A 17,059-nucleotide genomic window follows, 5' to 3' on the forward strand; every position below is an offset into this window, starting at 1 on the left:
TAGTTCCTCGTGCAGTTTCCCTGAAGTTTCATATTTTTACTCTGTCTTCTTGGCTGTCTGAAGGAATTTTGGGGGTACTTGTGCTCTGAATTGATTATTTTAGAGCAATTGAACCTCGCTTTTTGTGGCTCATTACTGGTGTTTACTGACTTTATTCTGCAGGTCTTTCTCTAAAGGGATTTATATTTTCTTGTTACTACTATGTTTTTTATTTTTCCCCACTAAGGAATCATGATGGGAAGAAAGAAATAAGGTTAAAAGATCTTCTCAAAAGAACTTTTGAGTCCAGTGCTGAACATGCAGGGCAGAGTTACTGAAGAGAATACCTTTTCCAGAAAATTTTCCAGAAAATGAGAGCCTGTCTGAAGAGCCTTCTTAAGTAGATTTGCTGTCAGATACATTTCCTCTCTGATCACTCCATGGGATGCTGTTTTTTCTCCCTTCCTCCAGTGGTGTCCATCCCTCCTCAGATGAGTTGTTTGTTTTAACAACTTTTGACAGTGGGTGGAAACCTCTTAAAAACATAATGAAAAAGCAAGCCGGTTATTATTCTTTCAGGAAATTTTGGTTAGTAAATCAGTTACAAATTCCTGGCCGTAGGTCTTAAGCCCCGTTTTAATCCTAAATTCTGCAGGAACTGGGTTATCAATTGTCTCATCTGAGAGTAAGGAAAATTGTGCATTGAAGGAGGAGACATGAGTCCAAAAGAAGGCTGTACTTAATCTCAAGAGACCTTATTCTGTAGTCATATCATCTGAGTCTAATACTATTTCATAAACACTTGATATCTTTACTTGTTCTGAACTAAAGGCAAGGAAACATTTTAAAAATCGGTTAATTCTCGTGATAGTAGAAACTTTTTTTAAAATTCTGTGTTGGCTCTTCTTCAGATGGATTCATTCTGATAGATACTATGATTGTGTATGGTTGAAACTCCATTGCTGACTGTTAAATGTACTGATACCTTGATATAAGTGAGAAGGGAGGAATCTTCAGAGAAAGACATTTCCAGTGATCATGGAATAAAACAAAATAACACTGTATGCACTTGGGAGGAGGAGAAGGTGCCTAGAAACATATGGAACTTGGATTTCAGCCTCGTTTTGCTTTGTTGTCACAAATTTCTTTTCTTATGTAAACCCTGCATTGCTTGGAGGGAAAAAAATCCTACCATTCTTTCTCAGACAGGAAGAATTTTTAATTTATTTCCTCCTGAATGTTATTGTGTTGCTCTTACCATAGTTAGGTTTGCTATTTGTTAAAGAGATTTCATCAAAAATCAAAGCAAAATGAACTTACTGTTTTTACTGTGATTGTAACAAAAATTTAAAAAGGAGGAAAAAGATTAATAAAATTACTTCTGTATTGCTACAAGTATTAGAGATATGTCATAGTAGAAGACCAAGCCATATCAATTAGCTCTGAATTGTTAGTTGTGTTTTCTTTTCCGTTAGGAAACAAAGATGTCACTGCTAGCATTCAAATTAATCTTTTAATTGTTAGGTTTTTATTTTCAGTGTTAATTATTCAGTGTAGATTAGATAAATAACTTTGGTTTTTCAATATACTTTTTCAGGTGCAAGTGTTTGGATTATATTCAGCAGAAGAGTTTCATGAAACGTTTGACTGTCCTATTAAAGTAAGTGCTTGTTTTAATCTGTAGTAATCGTGGTGGTGTTGTCTTTAATAACAGAAAGGTCACATTCAATCTAAACGAGAGAGAGGAATACCACTTCCTTATAATGTTATTCAAGTCACTAGAAAATAGTTTTCTATCTCAATATAAAAGCTTTTGATCTGGTTAGGTAGGAAGAAAGCCGATTTTGGTTTTGTAAGAAGTATTACTGAGTTTTTCATATACAAAAGGGAAGGTGAAACAGAAATTTTCCTGTTTAAGGTGTTACCTGTCTCAACATATTTCTTTGTAGATTTGTCATACAAATTTTAAGGGTTATGCTGAATGTGAGGTCAGTATTTTGCAGCCAGTTCATATCCATTAAACCTGCCTCAAAATAAGGTAATGGGCTGTGCTATTGATGTACCCTATCTGAAGGGAAAACTTGACTTTAACTCTGCTTTAGAGAAGTGTATCTGCTTGGCTGTTGAAAAAAAGGACCTCTGCTAGGCATATGGGAAAATCGAGTACTTACAGGAAAATCAAGAAACATTTCTTGCAGGAGAAAAGGTGATGTGGGCAAATGTTTGCATTTTGCTGCTTGGGGTCTTCCATGTTGCAGACACTCTTTAGTGTGTGGGGCAAAGGATTGTTAAGTTTTCACACATGCCAGATGTGACTCACTTGCCTCCTAGGGCCTTTACTGCTCTTACAGATGGATCTCCACATTTGACGTATAATGTAAGGCAAAGAGACTGTGTAAGATGCTGTACAGTGTTGTCCTCTGACAGGGCTGAGGTATGTGTGCCCTTTAGGCATGCCCCAGACCAGATTTAATTAGGGTAACTCTTGCTCACAGCAGTCCTGCTCTGTTTGGTCCTAATTCTGCAGCCTGCTATACAGAAAAGTAGCTATTCAGTGTAACATGGCCCTCAGTGTCACGCTTGTCATACAGCATATAGTATGAAGAATTATCTTCTCTTCTAGGAAAAACAAACAAATGTCTGAAACAACTAGGCTTTACTTTGGAGGAAGAACTCAGCTGTAATACTTGATAATTAACAAAAGGTTATCTAGTTTAAAAAGTAATGTGGTGCTTCATATGAACTCTTATTTAAGCCACAATCTTCTCTTTTCCCCTTCCCCCACCATCCCCAGATTGTTGCTGTTCATCCTCATTTTGTAAGATCCCACTTCAAGCAATTTGTAACAGGAGGAAAAAAGGTAAGCATTCATAATGAGCTTGGACTACCTTTAAGTAGCCGTTCAATATAACTCAGAAGGCCATGTGTGTGACTTTTAACATACAGAACAAAGACTCCTGTGTTTTCCTTCTCTTTATGCATTGTATTCTAAAGCATTGTTAATTAAAAGTCATTTTAGGGGGGGAGAAGGTGCACTTTTTATGTTGCAACAACTTGAGCTTCAGAGTAGAAATACCATTTTGTCTATGTAGCCTGAAAAAAGAATAATTTATATTTCCTAGGCCAGGTTTTCTCCACCTTAATTTATTGAAGTGGGAGCAGAAATTAGACCTTAAAACTGATCTTTTACAAAGCATGTTGATCTTGGATTACCTGTGAGTGATTTTTTGGGGTGGAGTTTTGTTTGTTTGTTTAGGATTTTATTTTAAGGAAATAAACCCAAGTATCTTCATCAGCTCTTGTCCATAGTGAGGGGTTTTGTAATTTTTTGAAAAATTAACTGAGGGGAGTTCTTGGTATAGTGGAGCTCACCCCATTCTATATATCTCTAGGTAGTCTTCTGTTTGGATTCAGTTGAAGTTTTAAACGTGCATTAAGTGTATTATTAGGGTAGGATACAGTTCTGACTTCCAGACTGCAGCTGTTTCCAGGTCCTACAAGTATCTTATAATTGCATATTTTCAGTCAAAATATGAAGCTTTATTTGGAGTAGTTTCTTGAATTCATGGAATTTTCTCTTGCTTTCTCTTACGAATTAAGGAATGAACAGTCCTCACAGATGCGTCAAACCAAATGCTATTCCTCTGTCTTACCCACATGCAAGAACTACAGGCTTCTAGGGCTGAGTACATCTTAATTTTCATTAACAGTTCGATATGTTTCAGAGCATAGCTGTGCTTCATTTATTTAAGTGGCATGTGTGCTTGACAGCTGTTTCTGGCTGGTAGAAGTTGGTGTTGTCCTTAAAATAATGCACAGTCAGTGTGTGTCTGTGTCAGCCACCAGTTTGTGAAGCTTTTTAGTGCTGATAAAAGGGGCAAGGAAAGGGAGAAGCAAGGAATTAATAGAACAAAGCTCCATCAGGTGGTAAAAGATCTTGCATTCACCTGATGCTGAACAGAAAAAAACATCAGGGAGTTAACGCATTCTCTTTGGTTATCTTTGATTACTTGACAGCTTGTTTTATATTCTGTCCTCTTGGGAATGTTATACTCATTTTTAATACATTGATGCTTTGCTGAGGAACTTTCCTCCTCAGAAAAACTTTAATTGACATCTTAACATAAGGTATTTAGCATTGAAACAAATGTTCCTTGACACCTTTAATTTGATTTTATTTGTACAGAAAACTATCAAATAAAACCTGTAGCCTTGTGGTATAAACCTTTCCCCTTCTCTCCTGTCTTCCAAAAGGAGCATACGTATTTTTAAAAAAGCAACAACAAAATGCTTTCTGAAAATTCAAGAAGCTAAATTCCACCTACTAAATAAAGCTACTTTTTTTCTTTTTTGCTTTTTCTGAACATTTACACCTCTCCTTAACTAGAAGTATGGAGGCAGCAGGCAACAGGGGGCTGAACATGAGAGTGAGGAGAAGCAGGCTGAAGCATACAGCCTCAGGCTGTGGACCTCACTGCTCTCTCCCTGTGTCTGGGGATGGTGCCTACTTAAGCAAAGTCAAGCAACCAAGGTGAGCTCCTTCAGGGAAGGGGACAGATCCTCCTGTGGCTCCTGAGGTCTTCGCAGTTTTAGCCTTTGCGTGTATATTAGTGACTTCATCCCTGATAGCTGGCAGTGGTGGGAGGCATATTGTCCTCATCCACACCAAAGTAAAAGTAACACTAAGAGCATTTTCATTTTGGATCAAACTTAAAAGAAAGGCTTGGCAAATTAAAGCGCACATGCTATGCTCCTTGCTTGAGGTGCATTAGAAGAACATAGTATATATCATGTGAATTCTTAGTTCAGAGGCTTGCTAGGTCTGTCTTTGGTTTTGCTGAAAATGGTGACATATATAAGCATTTTTAAAGTTGAGTGAGTTTTTTTGTTTGCTTCTGCTTTACTTTTTTAGAAAAATATTCTTTATAACAATATAGAATATGTAAAAAATACATTTTTCATTTCAAAGATCCGCTCAGGGCACCCTGGAAATGTTCAAGAGACAGAAGGGGGGAAAATACCCTAGTGACACGCTTCAGGGATGCACATTGCAGTTCCCTACACAGGTGGATGTCTGGAACTTGGGTGAATTGCTGTGTAATGCTGGGATTTGCTACATCTTAGAAGCTCAGCCTGACCTAAAGCTGACTTAAGAGCAGTGTTCCCTGGGGTAACTGGGGTAATCATTGTGAATTGTTATAAGCTTAACTCTACTGCGCATATGTTTATATGGTTGCTTAACTTTGCTTAAGTAGGCATGTAGAGAAGCTTTTCTCTAAAATGTATTACAAACTAATTAAATTGTTTGCTTATTAAAGCACTAGTTTTTAAAAGAAAAGAACTTCTATTAACCTTGAGATAATATTTTGGTTGGTAAAGCTTATTTCACCCCTTTTCCTAAGTGAATGAATATTACCTGTGCCAAAAAGTAAGACAAGTACTTTGGAAATTGACACTATTGCAGTCAGAAACAATAGGTACCTTACTAAAAGGAGATGCTTCCCTATTCCCCTTCTCATCTCTGCAATTAACCACAGCACCATTGTGCTGATTTGGCAGATGATGGTAACCCTGAAATACTGTATATTGTAAATCACAGGGCATTTCTGTCTGGAGCAGACAATAGAGCTTCAAAGCAAGGGAAAAGACAAAATACTGTGCTATTGAAGGCCATAACCTTCTACCTTTTAAAAAAGGGTCTAATCTCAAAAATAACGGGATAAAAGCCAACTAAATGAGGGTGGTAAAGCTGAAAACAAGGTGTTTCTTGATTTAACTCTTAGAGTGCTGATATTCCCCAATACATCAACTAAATAAACATTATTGTGAAGTCCAAGTATCCTTTATATCATGAGGGTTGAACAGACAGAACTAACAAAGAAAGAAGACTGAAGATTATATCAGTTCCAGAGTCAAGATATCAGCTACTTGACTTACGTAAAGATAACTTAAGGAGAGCAGGACAAGCTGAGATTCCTCTCTTGGCAGAGACATCATCCCTATCAACGTCAATAGCTATATACAAAGGTTTTTGTAATGAAACTCTTTGTAGAGTGAGTCCTCTGAAGGGGTTGAGTCACTCTGCTGAATGTGCTAATGAAGGGTTTTTTTGAGTCTTCTCTACCTAGCGTGGTAGTGGGGACCCAGCACAAATTCAGCAAGTGTATTCTGAAATATAGGAGTAGAATATTCCATATCATAAGGGAATGGGTCTCCTCATTTGCCTAGGATGTACATTTTGTTTAATAAGTAATGATTTGCATATCCAGTCTGAAACATTTTAAGGGCTAGAGAACCAAAATAAAACTGGGGATTTACCCTGTGACTGTCAACAGTCTCATCTCTCTATATCTGTCTGTGTCTATATCTACATAATATATTCTTGATATTATATAAATATGTATATATATATATGAAATATATATTAAATCATTTTTAATAGTGTCTGTGGTTTTTTTGCTGCAGAAGATACACTGTAAGAACTGGGTTTCAAATACAGATGTGTCTGATCATGTTTGTCCCATTCATCCTCCCAGAATTAGCATTCAAACGTATCAATGCTTGTGTTTAAACATTAGACTCTTTTTTCTTTTTCTTTTATAAAAGCAGAGAAAACTTAGTTTTATCTGGGGAAAAATTCTCATTAAAAAACCCCAAAAAACCAACAACTCCCCCCCCCCGCTCCCCCAAGAATCCTGTAAAAAACCACACAACACCACCACCAAAACCACACCTATTTCAGTGTCAGAATTCTGGACTCATGGTAACTCTTGCCTGAAATGCAAAACAAGACAATCTAAATTTCTTTCCACTCCAGGTGGAGCAACAACATACACAGAGGAAGGATGGCAATTGCAATCAGTGCACAAATGGGAAGAGAAACAGCATTCTTGGGGATCTGTGACTGCTATTAGGGGTAGTGGAATTTGTATGTTAGAGTCAAGTCTGCCAAGGAATGTCTCAAGTATTTTTTTCAGTTGTTGCTTTTTAGTGTCAGCAGATGCACTTTGTGTGGTGAGTAAGTAGATGACCTTACCTCTGAACCCTATGATATGTACTTCATAATAACTGAACTACTTTGACAAATTACTAAATTGTCAGGATGCTGTTTGCAGCACAGTCCATTTTTAGAAAGCAGATAGTCAGCTGTTTGGCATTATGTTGGGTAGAAGAGTATCAGATAAGAAAGGCAAATTGCTTTGTAAGCTCTAAAATGTCATGCAGTAAATACTCAAAGGTCTGATTTAAGTGAAGGAGAAGAAGGAGTAAATACTATGGCAGTTTCTGTACATGCGTTGGATAATTTACCATAAGTAGGAAACAAACTGTAGCAGCAAGCAAACTACAATAATACTGCGATTTCCTTGCTGCAATATATAATGCCCAGATGTATCCCATATTATTGAGCAGATGAGACTTTGATATGTAGTATGTCCTGTTTGCTTAATAAGCATTTTTTTCTTACATTTTTTCTTTATGAGTATTTGGATATGTGTTTCTTTTTTGTCGCTAAAACAAAAATTCTTCTCGTGCCGTAATAAATTTGGTTTGTGTAAAGCAAATGGATCATAGTCCTATGTGCATGTAATCTATAGTCGTGTGTTTTACAAATGTCTGTGTAGAACCCTTTTTTTCATTGCCTCAGGTGGCAAGCGAAGAGGATCTAAGTATATGAAATGTGTCTCTGCCTGCAAGACTGCAGGATTTGCTTTTCAGGGTGTTAATTCTGTAGCTCTTCGTGAATAGGCAACAGCTGGAATGTGGCGGTTGAGTTATTAGAAGTGAAGCCTAATAAAAGTCCTGTGGCATTTGTTTGTATTAAACATCTCAAAATTTCTAGCTTCTGTGTCCATGAACTACAGCAGTAGTTGCCGTTTCATCTCTCACTGTTGCCATTCATACCTCCCAATGCTGCTGTCTGCCTCTGCCTCCTTGCTTGATTTCCCTTGACTGCACTTGCTGCCCTCCTCTCTGTTCACACCCCAGCTCCTTAGACAACATTTTGTGACGAAATCTTGAAAGCTCATCTTCAGCTGAAAGCTTGAGGCTCACATTATTCTCTGCCTTATTTGAGCTCATCCAGTCCATTGTCTGTTTCAAATACAAAGTATAATTTTTGTTGTTGCTGTATGTTTTCCTAGGAATGAACTATTAAACAGTAAGTCTTCATGCAGCATGCTGTTCTGTTTTACTCTCTGGTATCTGTTAATCTTGGCTGGGCCTGTAAATATTGCTTTTATGCTGAAAACAATAAATAGCTGTAGTGATCACTTGTAACCATGGAAATAGCATTTTAGATTTTTGTGGTCTTGCCTAGCTGAGGTGGAAGTGGTGGCAGATGTGCCAAAACACAGGACAAATGCCACAGGTAGGGTCATCTTCACACTTAGACAAAGAACAAGACAAGGAAATTACAGAGACTTTTTTCCTAATTTCTGTTTTGTGAAATAAAAACTCATCCAACAATTCTGCAGTAGGGAATGGAAAAGTGGCTTTTCAGTTACAAATTGAAATCTTAAGCCTTTTTTTCTTGACTTCACTAAAACTTCTTCAAATCCTTACACATAGGGCACTATGTTGAAAGAAGGTAGTGATGCTGAGCATCATTACAAGTATGTTTCCTTTGAAATTTCTGTGAGAACAGACATCTCTTTTTTTAGTATGTTGAAGCTAGTAATTGGTAGTGAGGGTAAATTAAATTGAATTACTTTACCGTGTTGATACTACCAAAGTTGCAATCATTCACCTCTTTATTCAGAAGATTGGGAATTCCTGTACATAGTTTAAGACCGGGATTACATGTAATTGGTGTTAATGCTAATTGCATGACAGGCTCCATTAAGTCCAAGCACTTATCTATTCTCTTTAGTGAATACACTCTAAAATAGAGTTTTGAGCTCTTTTTGGTGTAGGTTAATCTCTTGTTATTGAAAGATATGAAGAGATGTATTCACTAATCAAAGAGAAATATATCCACTTATTTTTAAAACCAAAGAGTGTCCTGCTCCATTGTCTTCTCTCATACATTTCAGTGTGTCATTTTTCTTAATGATGTGGTGGACAATCATAAGCAGTTAAGAAGAGCCAACAGAAGATTACAGTGTACTATGAAACAGTGTGGCTGGAGACCTTGAAGGTGAAGGTTATTTTATTTTAGCTCTATTATCAAATTGTGGTGAATGCAAGATACACTGGAAGAGTGTTCTAAGCACAACTGTATTGCATGTAACAAAGGACTAGAAAGTTTTATGAGAGCAAATGAAAAACTGGGAAAACAAACTATTGCAGAGAAGCCAAGAAAGTGGGATTTTGGCTGCTTGAAATAGAAGTACTGTGAATGCTGACTACCATAATACAGGATTTATGAAAAACAAAGTCCTAAAATATTTTTCCCCTACCAAGAAGAAAGGGAGGTGGTAGCAAGAACCCCTCCAGAAACTGTGGATTTCTTCTTAAAAGTCTTATTTTGAAGTTTTAAATTATTTTCTCATATGGTCAACATTTCAACGTGGAGATGGAAAGAAAGAAATGGGGCTGTTATTTTGAGAGAGATGCCTTCTGTAGACAACAGTTCCGAAACACATAGGAAAGTTCTGAGTTCACAAATTCAATCAAATTCAATTTCTTGGTGTCACTGCTCCAAGAAATAATAAATACATCACAATATGTATATCAATAGCATGCAGGTAATTGCACTGAAGATAACTTAGTTACGGATGTTTCGAGATTTTTTTTTTTTTTTTTTTTTTTTTTTTTTTTTTTTTTTTTTTTTTTTTTTTTTTTTGATGCCACGGTGTGGAGTGGCCTTTGGCCTCAGTGTTTGACCTATTTCAGTTGCTGATTTGAAACGAGGAATGACAGGGTGTTTCAGTGATTCAGATTCACTTACTATCTTTATTATAGGTGATACCAGCCTGTTGTCTTCTACTGCCATCATCTGAAAGTTTGTGGTTTTAGAGTTGAGCATAGACAGAAACGGGATTTTTCAAATTATCTTCTCTCTTCTCCAGTTCTTTCTCAGATAACTTATTTTTCCTTGCAATTTGCTACTCAGTCACAAAAAAGCATTATGTTCACAAACCATGAATAACAAAAAGATGTGAAGTGTCATACCGAGTTTGCTCTGGATCTTGAGTATAATTAGTTAATTTAAATCATGATTCAGTCACAAGCAGAAAATATTCCAGGTACAGTTAATGTAATTGACATCAGATCGGTTTAACCTTCCACATCATCCACATCGGTTTTGGACCTTTGTCCAGTAAGTCTCAGTGCAAATACCATGTATATTGCTGCTGTCTTTATTGGATGGTATTGAAAGAAGCATCCAAGCAGCAGTTCTTCTGTCCACCTTCTCTTTAGGTGTTAGTAAACTGGGGAAAAGGTAATTTTCAAGTCTGGATCAGCACAGTACATAGCTTTTCATGACATCTTTGGCATCTGAGTGGAGATCATTCATTTGGAGAAGCTGAGGGCTTCTCCTGTGCTTAAAATCTACCTACAAATCTTCTAATGGAAGTCCCTCCATATACCACTGACTTATGGGCATACGTTACACTGCTTTCAGTGTCTTGCCCTGGTAGCTGTAAAATTAAATGTTTTGTAAGAGTTATTCAGTAGCCTTTTCATATGTGGGGAAAAAAGAATCTATAATGTCTAAAAGTTGAGCCTTCACATGGCCTATGTAAAGGACACAAAATCATTTTATCTGAAATACAAGTTTGATGTCTGCAGTGCAATTCACACAAAAATTTTTCAATAGACTACCTACCTAGTGCTTCCTTTAAACTCTTGGAGAGATTAGTTATCTTCTGGTGCCATCTGGTGGCTTTAGGAGAGAGGGGCAGTCTGATAATTGCCATTAAAATACCATATTTTGCTAGAAGTTCTTACTTTAAACAACTAGTGTCCTAACATTTGATGTATTTATCCAAATACAGGTGGCAGGAAACCATATATAAAAAGGCGCATACAGCTGAATCTTAGGAAATATTAGCAAGAAGAGTATTCCATTTGGGTTTCAGCATGGTAGAAATCCTTGTAGGCAGCTATTTCACATCTTCCAGTGTGAAGTGTGAGCTTGGTTTCAGGTTGTGCATATGTTTGCATGTGAGTGTACTCTTGCAAAAGTTAGCAGGAGTGGTACTTTAGAGTACAATCTCTGTAGATGCTTCAGCTTCTTACTTAGGTATCCCTCCAAGTGCTACACTTTGCATCTCTCAGAGTGATTCCCTGTAATCCTGCTGAATAATTTAATGAGACATAGGGAATCAGAATATTCTGATTTGGAAGGGTCCGACAAGGGTCATCAAATCCAACCCTTAAGTGAATGGCCTATAAATGGATTGAACCTGCAACCTTGGCATTATTAGCACCATGCTCTAATCAACCGATATGGACTGTCCTTCTGTGCAGACTTTCTGCATGTAGTTGGGCGATACAGTTTAACATGTGGCCAGAATCTAATAAGCCATGTGTAAATGCATCAGTCTCTGAAAGTCCAGCTCTTGCAGGTTGGCTTAAAATAATTTTAGCAAGACTGCTCCTCAGAGGTGTTTTGTAAAGTAAAAGGTTTAATAAGTAAAAAAATCAAAATAACAAACGTTACAGAAAACAAAAGAAAAACCGTGCACAGGTATCTGAGAAATCTGGCACCCTGCTAGAAACACTCCAAAAAAGCCTCTTAGTTTCTTTGTGCTCCTCTCTAAATACTGAATGTTTTAGGAGGGACAATTTTGCTTGCTGTCATTAGAGACAGATACGAGTTTTGAAGAACAGCTAAAAAGTTCAATAGATACTTCTCTCTTGGCACTGAGCCAATCACTGTCAGAAGAGTATCAAAATTCCTGGGTTCTTTACCTTATGAGAAATGCAAGAGGTGAGTCTTAAACTTTTCCCTATATGGAAAATACTTGCTGGGTGTGGGAAATGCATTTCTACAGTTGGGTTTTTCTTTGCTGCTGAAAAGCATCTTATAATATCTCATATTCATTTAGATATTCTAAAATACCTTCTTTAGTTGCAGAACCTGAGATTACCAATCACGCTAGTTTTAAAATCAGCAGGACTTGTGGTATAGTGCAGTTTGCACATGTGGGACTAAAACACAGCATGTCTAGACTCCTGTGGAAGGCTGTGTAGTTCCACATGGAGCCAAACAAAAGGTCAAAAGCTTGATAATTTTCTTTGACTGCCTGGATTTTTTGGAGGGAAGAGGCCTATGATGAGATCGGTGGATCTTGAGATCGGTGAGGTGACCTCGTTTCTTTACCAATTTTCTGAATTGTTGTCACTAGTGCTGTAGACTTAGGTTCTGAAATACCCTAATTTCTTTATCTTTAAAAGGTAAATAATTATACTTACTGTTTTTTGGAGAAACTTGATGAAAGACCTTTTTATTATTAAAATTTAACAGGAATTCTGTAATATACAATATGCTCGATGTGTATATGCTATAACAAAATGTTTGATTGTATTTGCTTTTGTTTTATGATAGGTGTATTTTTCTTTGCCTTTACATCCAAACAGAATAAGGGATAATGAAGAAAAAATAACTTCCATGTCTGCATACAGTACTGTGTCACAGAAATATTTATTGTTCCACTTCTTCGTAGTTGCTGTTATATGAAAGAGGCTGGATGAATAGATGGAAGCCTTCAGTTTTACATGAAGGGGAAGGAAATATAAGAAATGTAAAATGGAGAGGACACTTAATTGCTTGGGCTAATAATATGGTAAGTATTTTTCATCTCCATTACCTGAACAAAAATATCTCTGTTTTACACTGATTATGGAAATTTTTCAGTGCTAATTGCCAGAATATTCAGTTGAAAAATGGTGTGTTTGTAGAATTGGATATAAAAGGCATTGAGGGATAATGGTTCATGTGTCATTTCTTTGTAGAAATTTCTTCTGTTTTCTGCTGGCTAGTCTGGGTTCTCCACTGTGATTCCTACTTCCGAAGAAATTAGGAAAGTAGCTTTACATACCACTGTGGTGGTCAGTAACATACACTATCATTAATTAGAATTTTGATTAGTGCAATTTATTGAAGCAAACTGAGGAAGGACTGCCAATGGAATTCTTCTCTATATAAATAATAGAACATCTTTACTCCCTTCCACCCCCTGAAAAAAATAAACTGTCTGGATTTTGTAATTTATACTGAAATGACATTGTCATATGACGATCAGTGTTGCAGATTATAAAAAATATAATAAAATGAGTAGTAATTTCTCATTTGTTAGGCCACTAGAAAAAAAATAGACCTAAGAAAAAACAGGTGCCTTTTGTTCTAGGTGTTAATTTTAAAGGAAACCATTGCATTCATTCTGCGTGTTACATTTCACCTATCACTGTATCATCTAATTGATGGGTCAAGTTCTATGTTTTGAAGCTCAGCAGTGGGGATATGTTTTTAAGTGTATATCATGTCTAAATTCCAAAGTATTTTTTTAAATGTGGCGAAAGTACTTTGAAACACTCTTTCTTTTTCTTCTATTATTTTTCCATCCTAAAGGGAAGCATTTGTTAAAATATTTAAAAGCCATTGTTCTTTTTTATCTTTCAAAACCAGTTTGATATGAAATTGTTAGAGGTGACCTTTGTTTATTTGCTTCCCTTTAATGACTCTGTTAGATTGGAAGCTTCATTGAGGGCTTGATTGACATAATGTTAGGTTTTTTGAAGGTTTTGTTCTTTTCAGATCCACATAATTAAAGTACATATTCTAGGTATCTGCTGGGATTAATAGGACAAGAGCTATCCCTAGAGATGATGTGCCACATCAGAACACAGAATACTAATAAAACATTGAGAGCTATCTGTCAGAGACAAAAAGCCATGGTCAGAGCCTATCTTTCAAAGAAAAATGAAATGACACTTGCCCTCCAAAAGATTAATATATTTGATTATTGCCCTTTCCCTTCCCCTGTAACTTTCTAAACTCCATTCTCTAGCAAGGTTTTGTGTTGCAGGGTTTTTTTTGGTTTTTTTGTTGTTGTTTTTTTTTTTTTTCCAAATCAGAGAAAATATTTATATAAAAATTAAATGTTTTCTTCTTATTGTGTGTGCATGGCTACCTAGTTCTTATATTTAGGCAAGGATTTAGGCAAGGTCTAATTCTGCTTTGCAGATGTGTAGGTAACCCATGTTTGCTGCTATTGTCTTCTCTTCTTCCTCCACTGCTAATAGTGCAAGTTTTACAAACTGAGACATCTGAGGGACAAATCCTTAGAGACATTTGGCTGCTGGACTCCCATATGAACAGGTTTGAGCTCCTTCATGGTAGGAAGTTGACTATAAAATGCCTTTCAGTTCATGATGCAAATGGCATACCTGTAAGAGGAGAAGCCACTGCTCAAGCATTCTCACACCATTCAAGCAGACACATGCTCAGCACACCAGAGTTTAATTTCAAGGACTGGAGTCCTTTTATAGTGGGCAGCTCCAAAGAGCCAACAGGGGCCCCTTTTGACTTCTAGCTCACTTCTTGTGCCCCTGCTCATGGGCAGAGCATAGGAAATTACATAGCAACAGTTAAAACATCAGCGAGTCATCAACATTATTCTTACAGTAAATCCATAACCCAGCACTGTACCAGGTACTAAGAAGAAAATAATTCATAATTAATTACCAGCCAGAAGCACATCTAGATGTAAGTTCACAGCTTACAGCCTAAGACTTCAAAAAAAAAAATGCAGCTACTCATGGCAAGCAAGTAAACCTAAGCAAACAGCATACTATATCACACGATATTATAACTCTGAACAACTTACTCTTATGTAAAACTTATTATATTAAACAACTGTCTCTCAACACTTACAACCAAAGAGGATCCTACACTGTTACTTTGAAAGCCACTTTAAAAAGGAGCTAGTCTATCCCATATAAGATTTCCTGCCATATAGAAAAACAGAAGGTGTGATATGGATCACTGAAAATCATCCTTGGAGATAAAGTAGTAAGATTTATAAAAAGCAACTGTATTTAAAATGCAATTCAAGCAAGATTAAAAATTTTATCAGATGAGCTTAGAAAACATGAAGGATAAGATCCTTATTTTTGTTACTTAGAGATCTGGGCTCTGTACATTGAAGATGTTATGTGTAAGTTGTTGCTGAGTTGGTTGGTTGTTTTTGAAACCTTGATGTCTGCTAGCTGATGAGATGCCAGTAGAAGTGTGTTCCATGCTCACAGTTCTTCAGTGACAAAGATCACTGAAAAAAAAATCCCTTCACCCACCCTCATACCACTTCCTGTTCCTTGTAATTAAAAGAAAAACGTAATACCTGGCTTAGACCATAACCTACCATGACTTTTAAACAGTTGTATCTGTGTATTTGTACAGCTGGGGACTTAGAAACTCACAGTGTGGGGAACAGAAATAGGCAGGGGAATCTTTTACATCAGTTCTGCCGCTAGGAAAATCCTGACGTGGCATGGCATTATGGGTGCTGACCTTTCAAGATCTTTTCCATCCCCTTTTCTGTGATTTGAAGATTCACTTTCTAAGCTCTGTGAGCAGAAAAGAAGCCCCTACTAAAATATTTTATTTTAGAAACATTTGTTTTAAACTACCAAGAACAAGTCATTACTTAACATGAAGTTTATCTCCCTCTTGCTATTAGAAAGGCTGTAGCTTACCTTTTCTAAATGACACAGAAAAAATATGATTGTTGGTTCTTTTTTTTCTCTATCTCTTGACTTACTTTAATCTTCCTGGTTTTTAACTTTTCATTCTATTAGTTTTGGAGATTTCTTGAGGAAGGAGTAAAAAAAACACAGCATACAAAACCAAGCGTTGTTTAAATATGCTTGCTTTTCTGTTTCAATATAAGAGTAGAAATGCATATTTTTAGATTGAATTCATTTATCTTAGTGAGCTGTTGCTTTTCTTTTTCCAAGGTGGAAATTTCTGTGTCTTTAAGAGGGGCAGTTGTGAAAAAGCTGGGATTCTTCTTATTTCTCCAGGAGTAGCACCAGTCCAAGAAGCCTAACTGGTTCATGACTGGAATTGTTAGTCTGTCACTTACTCACTTATTATGTCTTTTCATTTGGCTTGTGAATTTAAAACTAAGATTACTCAGATCCCCTTAGTTCTTTCGTCACCTCCTGGCTGAGATGAGTTTTTGTATCAACAGTTTTTCTGGTGGCAGCCCTGCTCTGAAATTTATGCTGTAAAATGCTCTTAACTGCCTTAGTGTACAAAATGTTGAGTAGAATTTTGTCATACTGAATAAAGTTCTCTTATTTTTAAACTTTCAGGGCGTGAAGATACTTGACATGATCTCCAAGCAAAGAATTACCAATGTGCCTCGAGATGACATAAGCCTTCGCCCAGATATGTATCCCTGCAGCCTTTGCTGGAAGGATAATTTAACACTGATTATTGGCTGGGGAAATTCAGTAAAGGTGCAATTACCTGTCTTCGTAATAAATGCTTGCTGTTATCACAGACAAACAGAGGACTGTCTTTGAAAAATAAAGACAATCGAAAAAAATAGAATTTAGTTTGACCAGTGTTCAGAACTCTTGCTGCCTTAGAAATGTCATTGGACTGACCCTCAGGAGGAGGAGTGATAGGCACCCAGCAGCCAGACAGATCTCTGTGTGAGAGCATGCAGTGAATGTAATCCTTGGGGACATTTCACCCCTCTGTGCCATGGAGAGATTTTGTCTTTTGAAAGCTTTTAGTATGCTGTTGAATTCATTTATTTTGATTAGCATTAAGGAAGAACAATTTACCATGAGGTATTTTTGGAGGGGCTTGCTTTGGGTGCTGAGGAGGTTGCAGCTGCTAAAACAGCCACAGTTTTTGTCAACCATGGGGAAAAAAAATGGGTGGGTGGAAGGACAGACTGCTTAGGGTTTTGTTATCTTTCAATGGGAAACTGGCATTTCAAACTTGCGTGGTGCAGACTGATTATTATTTGCTCAGACCAACACCTGACATGAGTTTGTTCCAACCTGTTAGCTGTTTTCTAATAGCAGACTGCTGCATCACTGCACAGTGGGAAATTAAAAGTGCCTGATAGGAATAGATGGAAAGGGAGGGTAAAGTGAGGTAGGTGACATGTAA

General features: G+C 36.8%; 1 protein-coding gene across 5 annotated transcripts in view; it reads left to right on the forward strand.

The window, feature by feature from the left end:
* VPS41 (VPS41 subunit of HOPS complex) overlaps positions 1-17,059 on the forward strand; it is a 109,583-nt gene that overhangs the window by 48,104 nt on the left and 44,420 nt on the right. For all 5 annotated transcript variants that reach the window (XM_066322994.1, XM_066323002.1, XM_066323019.1 and 2 more), the window contains 4 exons: positions 1,577-1,639; positions 2,774-2,839; positions 12,594-12,713; positions 16,246-16,392. In XM_066322994.1, the coding sequence (XP_066179091.1) occupies positions 1,577-1,639; positions 2,774-2,839; positions 12,594-12,713; positions 16,246-16,392 (396 nt within the window). The remainder of the gene's footprint in view (positions 1-1,576; positions 1,640-2,773; positions 2,840-12,593; positions 12,714-16,245; positions 16,393-17,059) is intronic.

The sequence above is a fragment of the Sylvia atricapilla genome, chromosome 1, assembly GCF_009819655.1.
Source record: "Sylvia atricapilla isolate bSylAtr1 chromosome 1, bSylAtr1.pri, whole genome shotgun sequence".
Lineage (NCBI taxonomy): Eukaryota > Metazoa > Chordata > Aves > Passeriformes > Sylviidae > Sylvia > Sylvia atricapilla.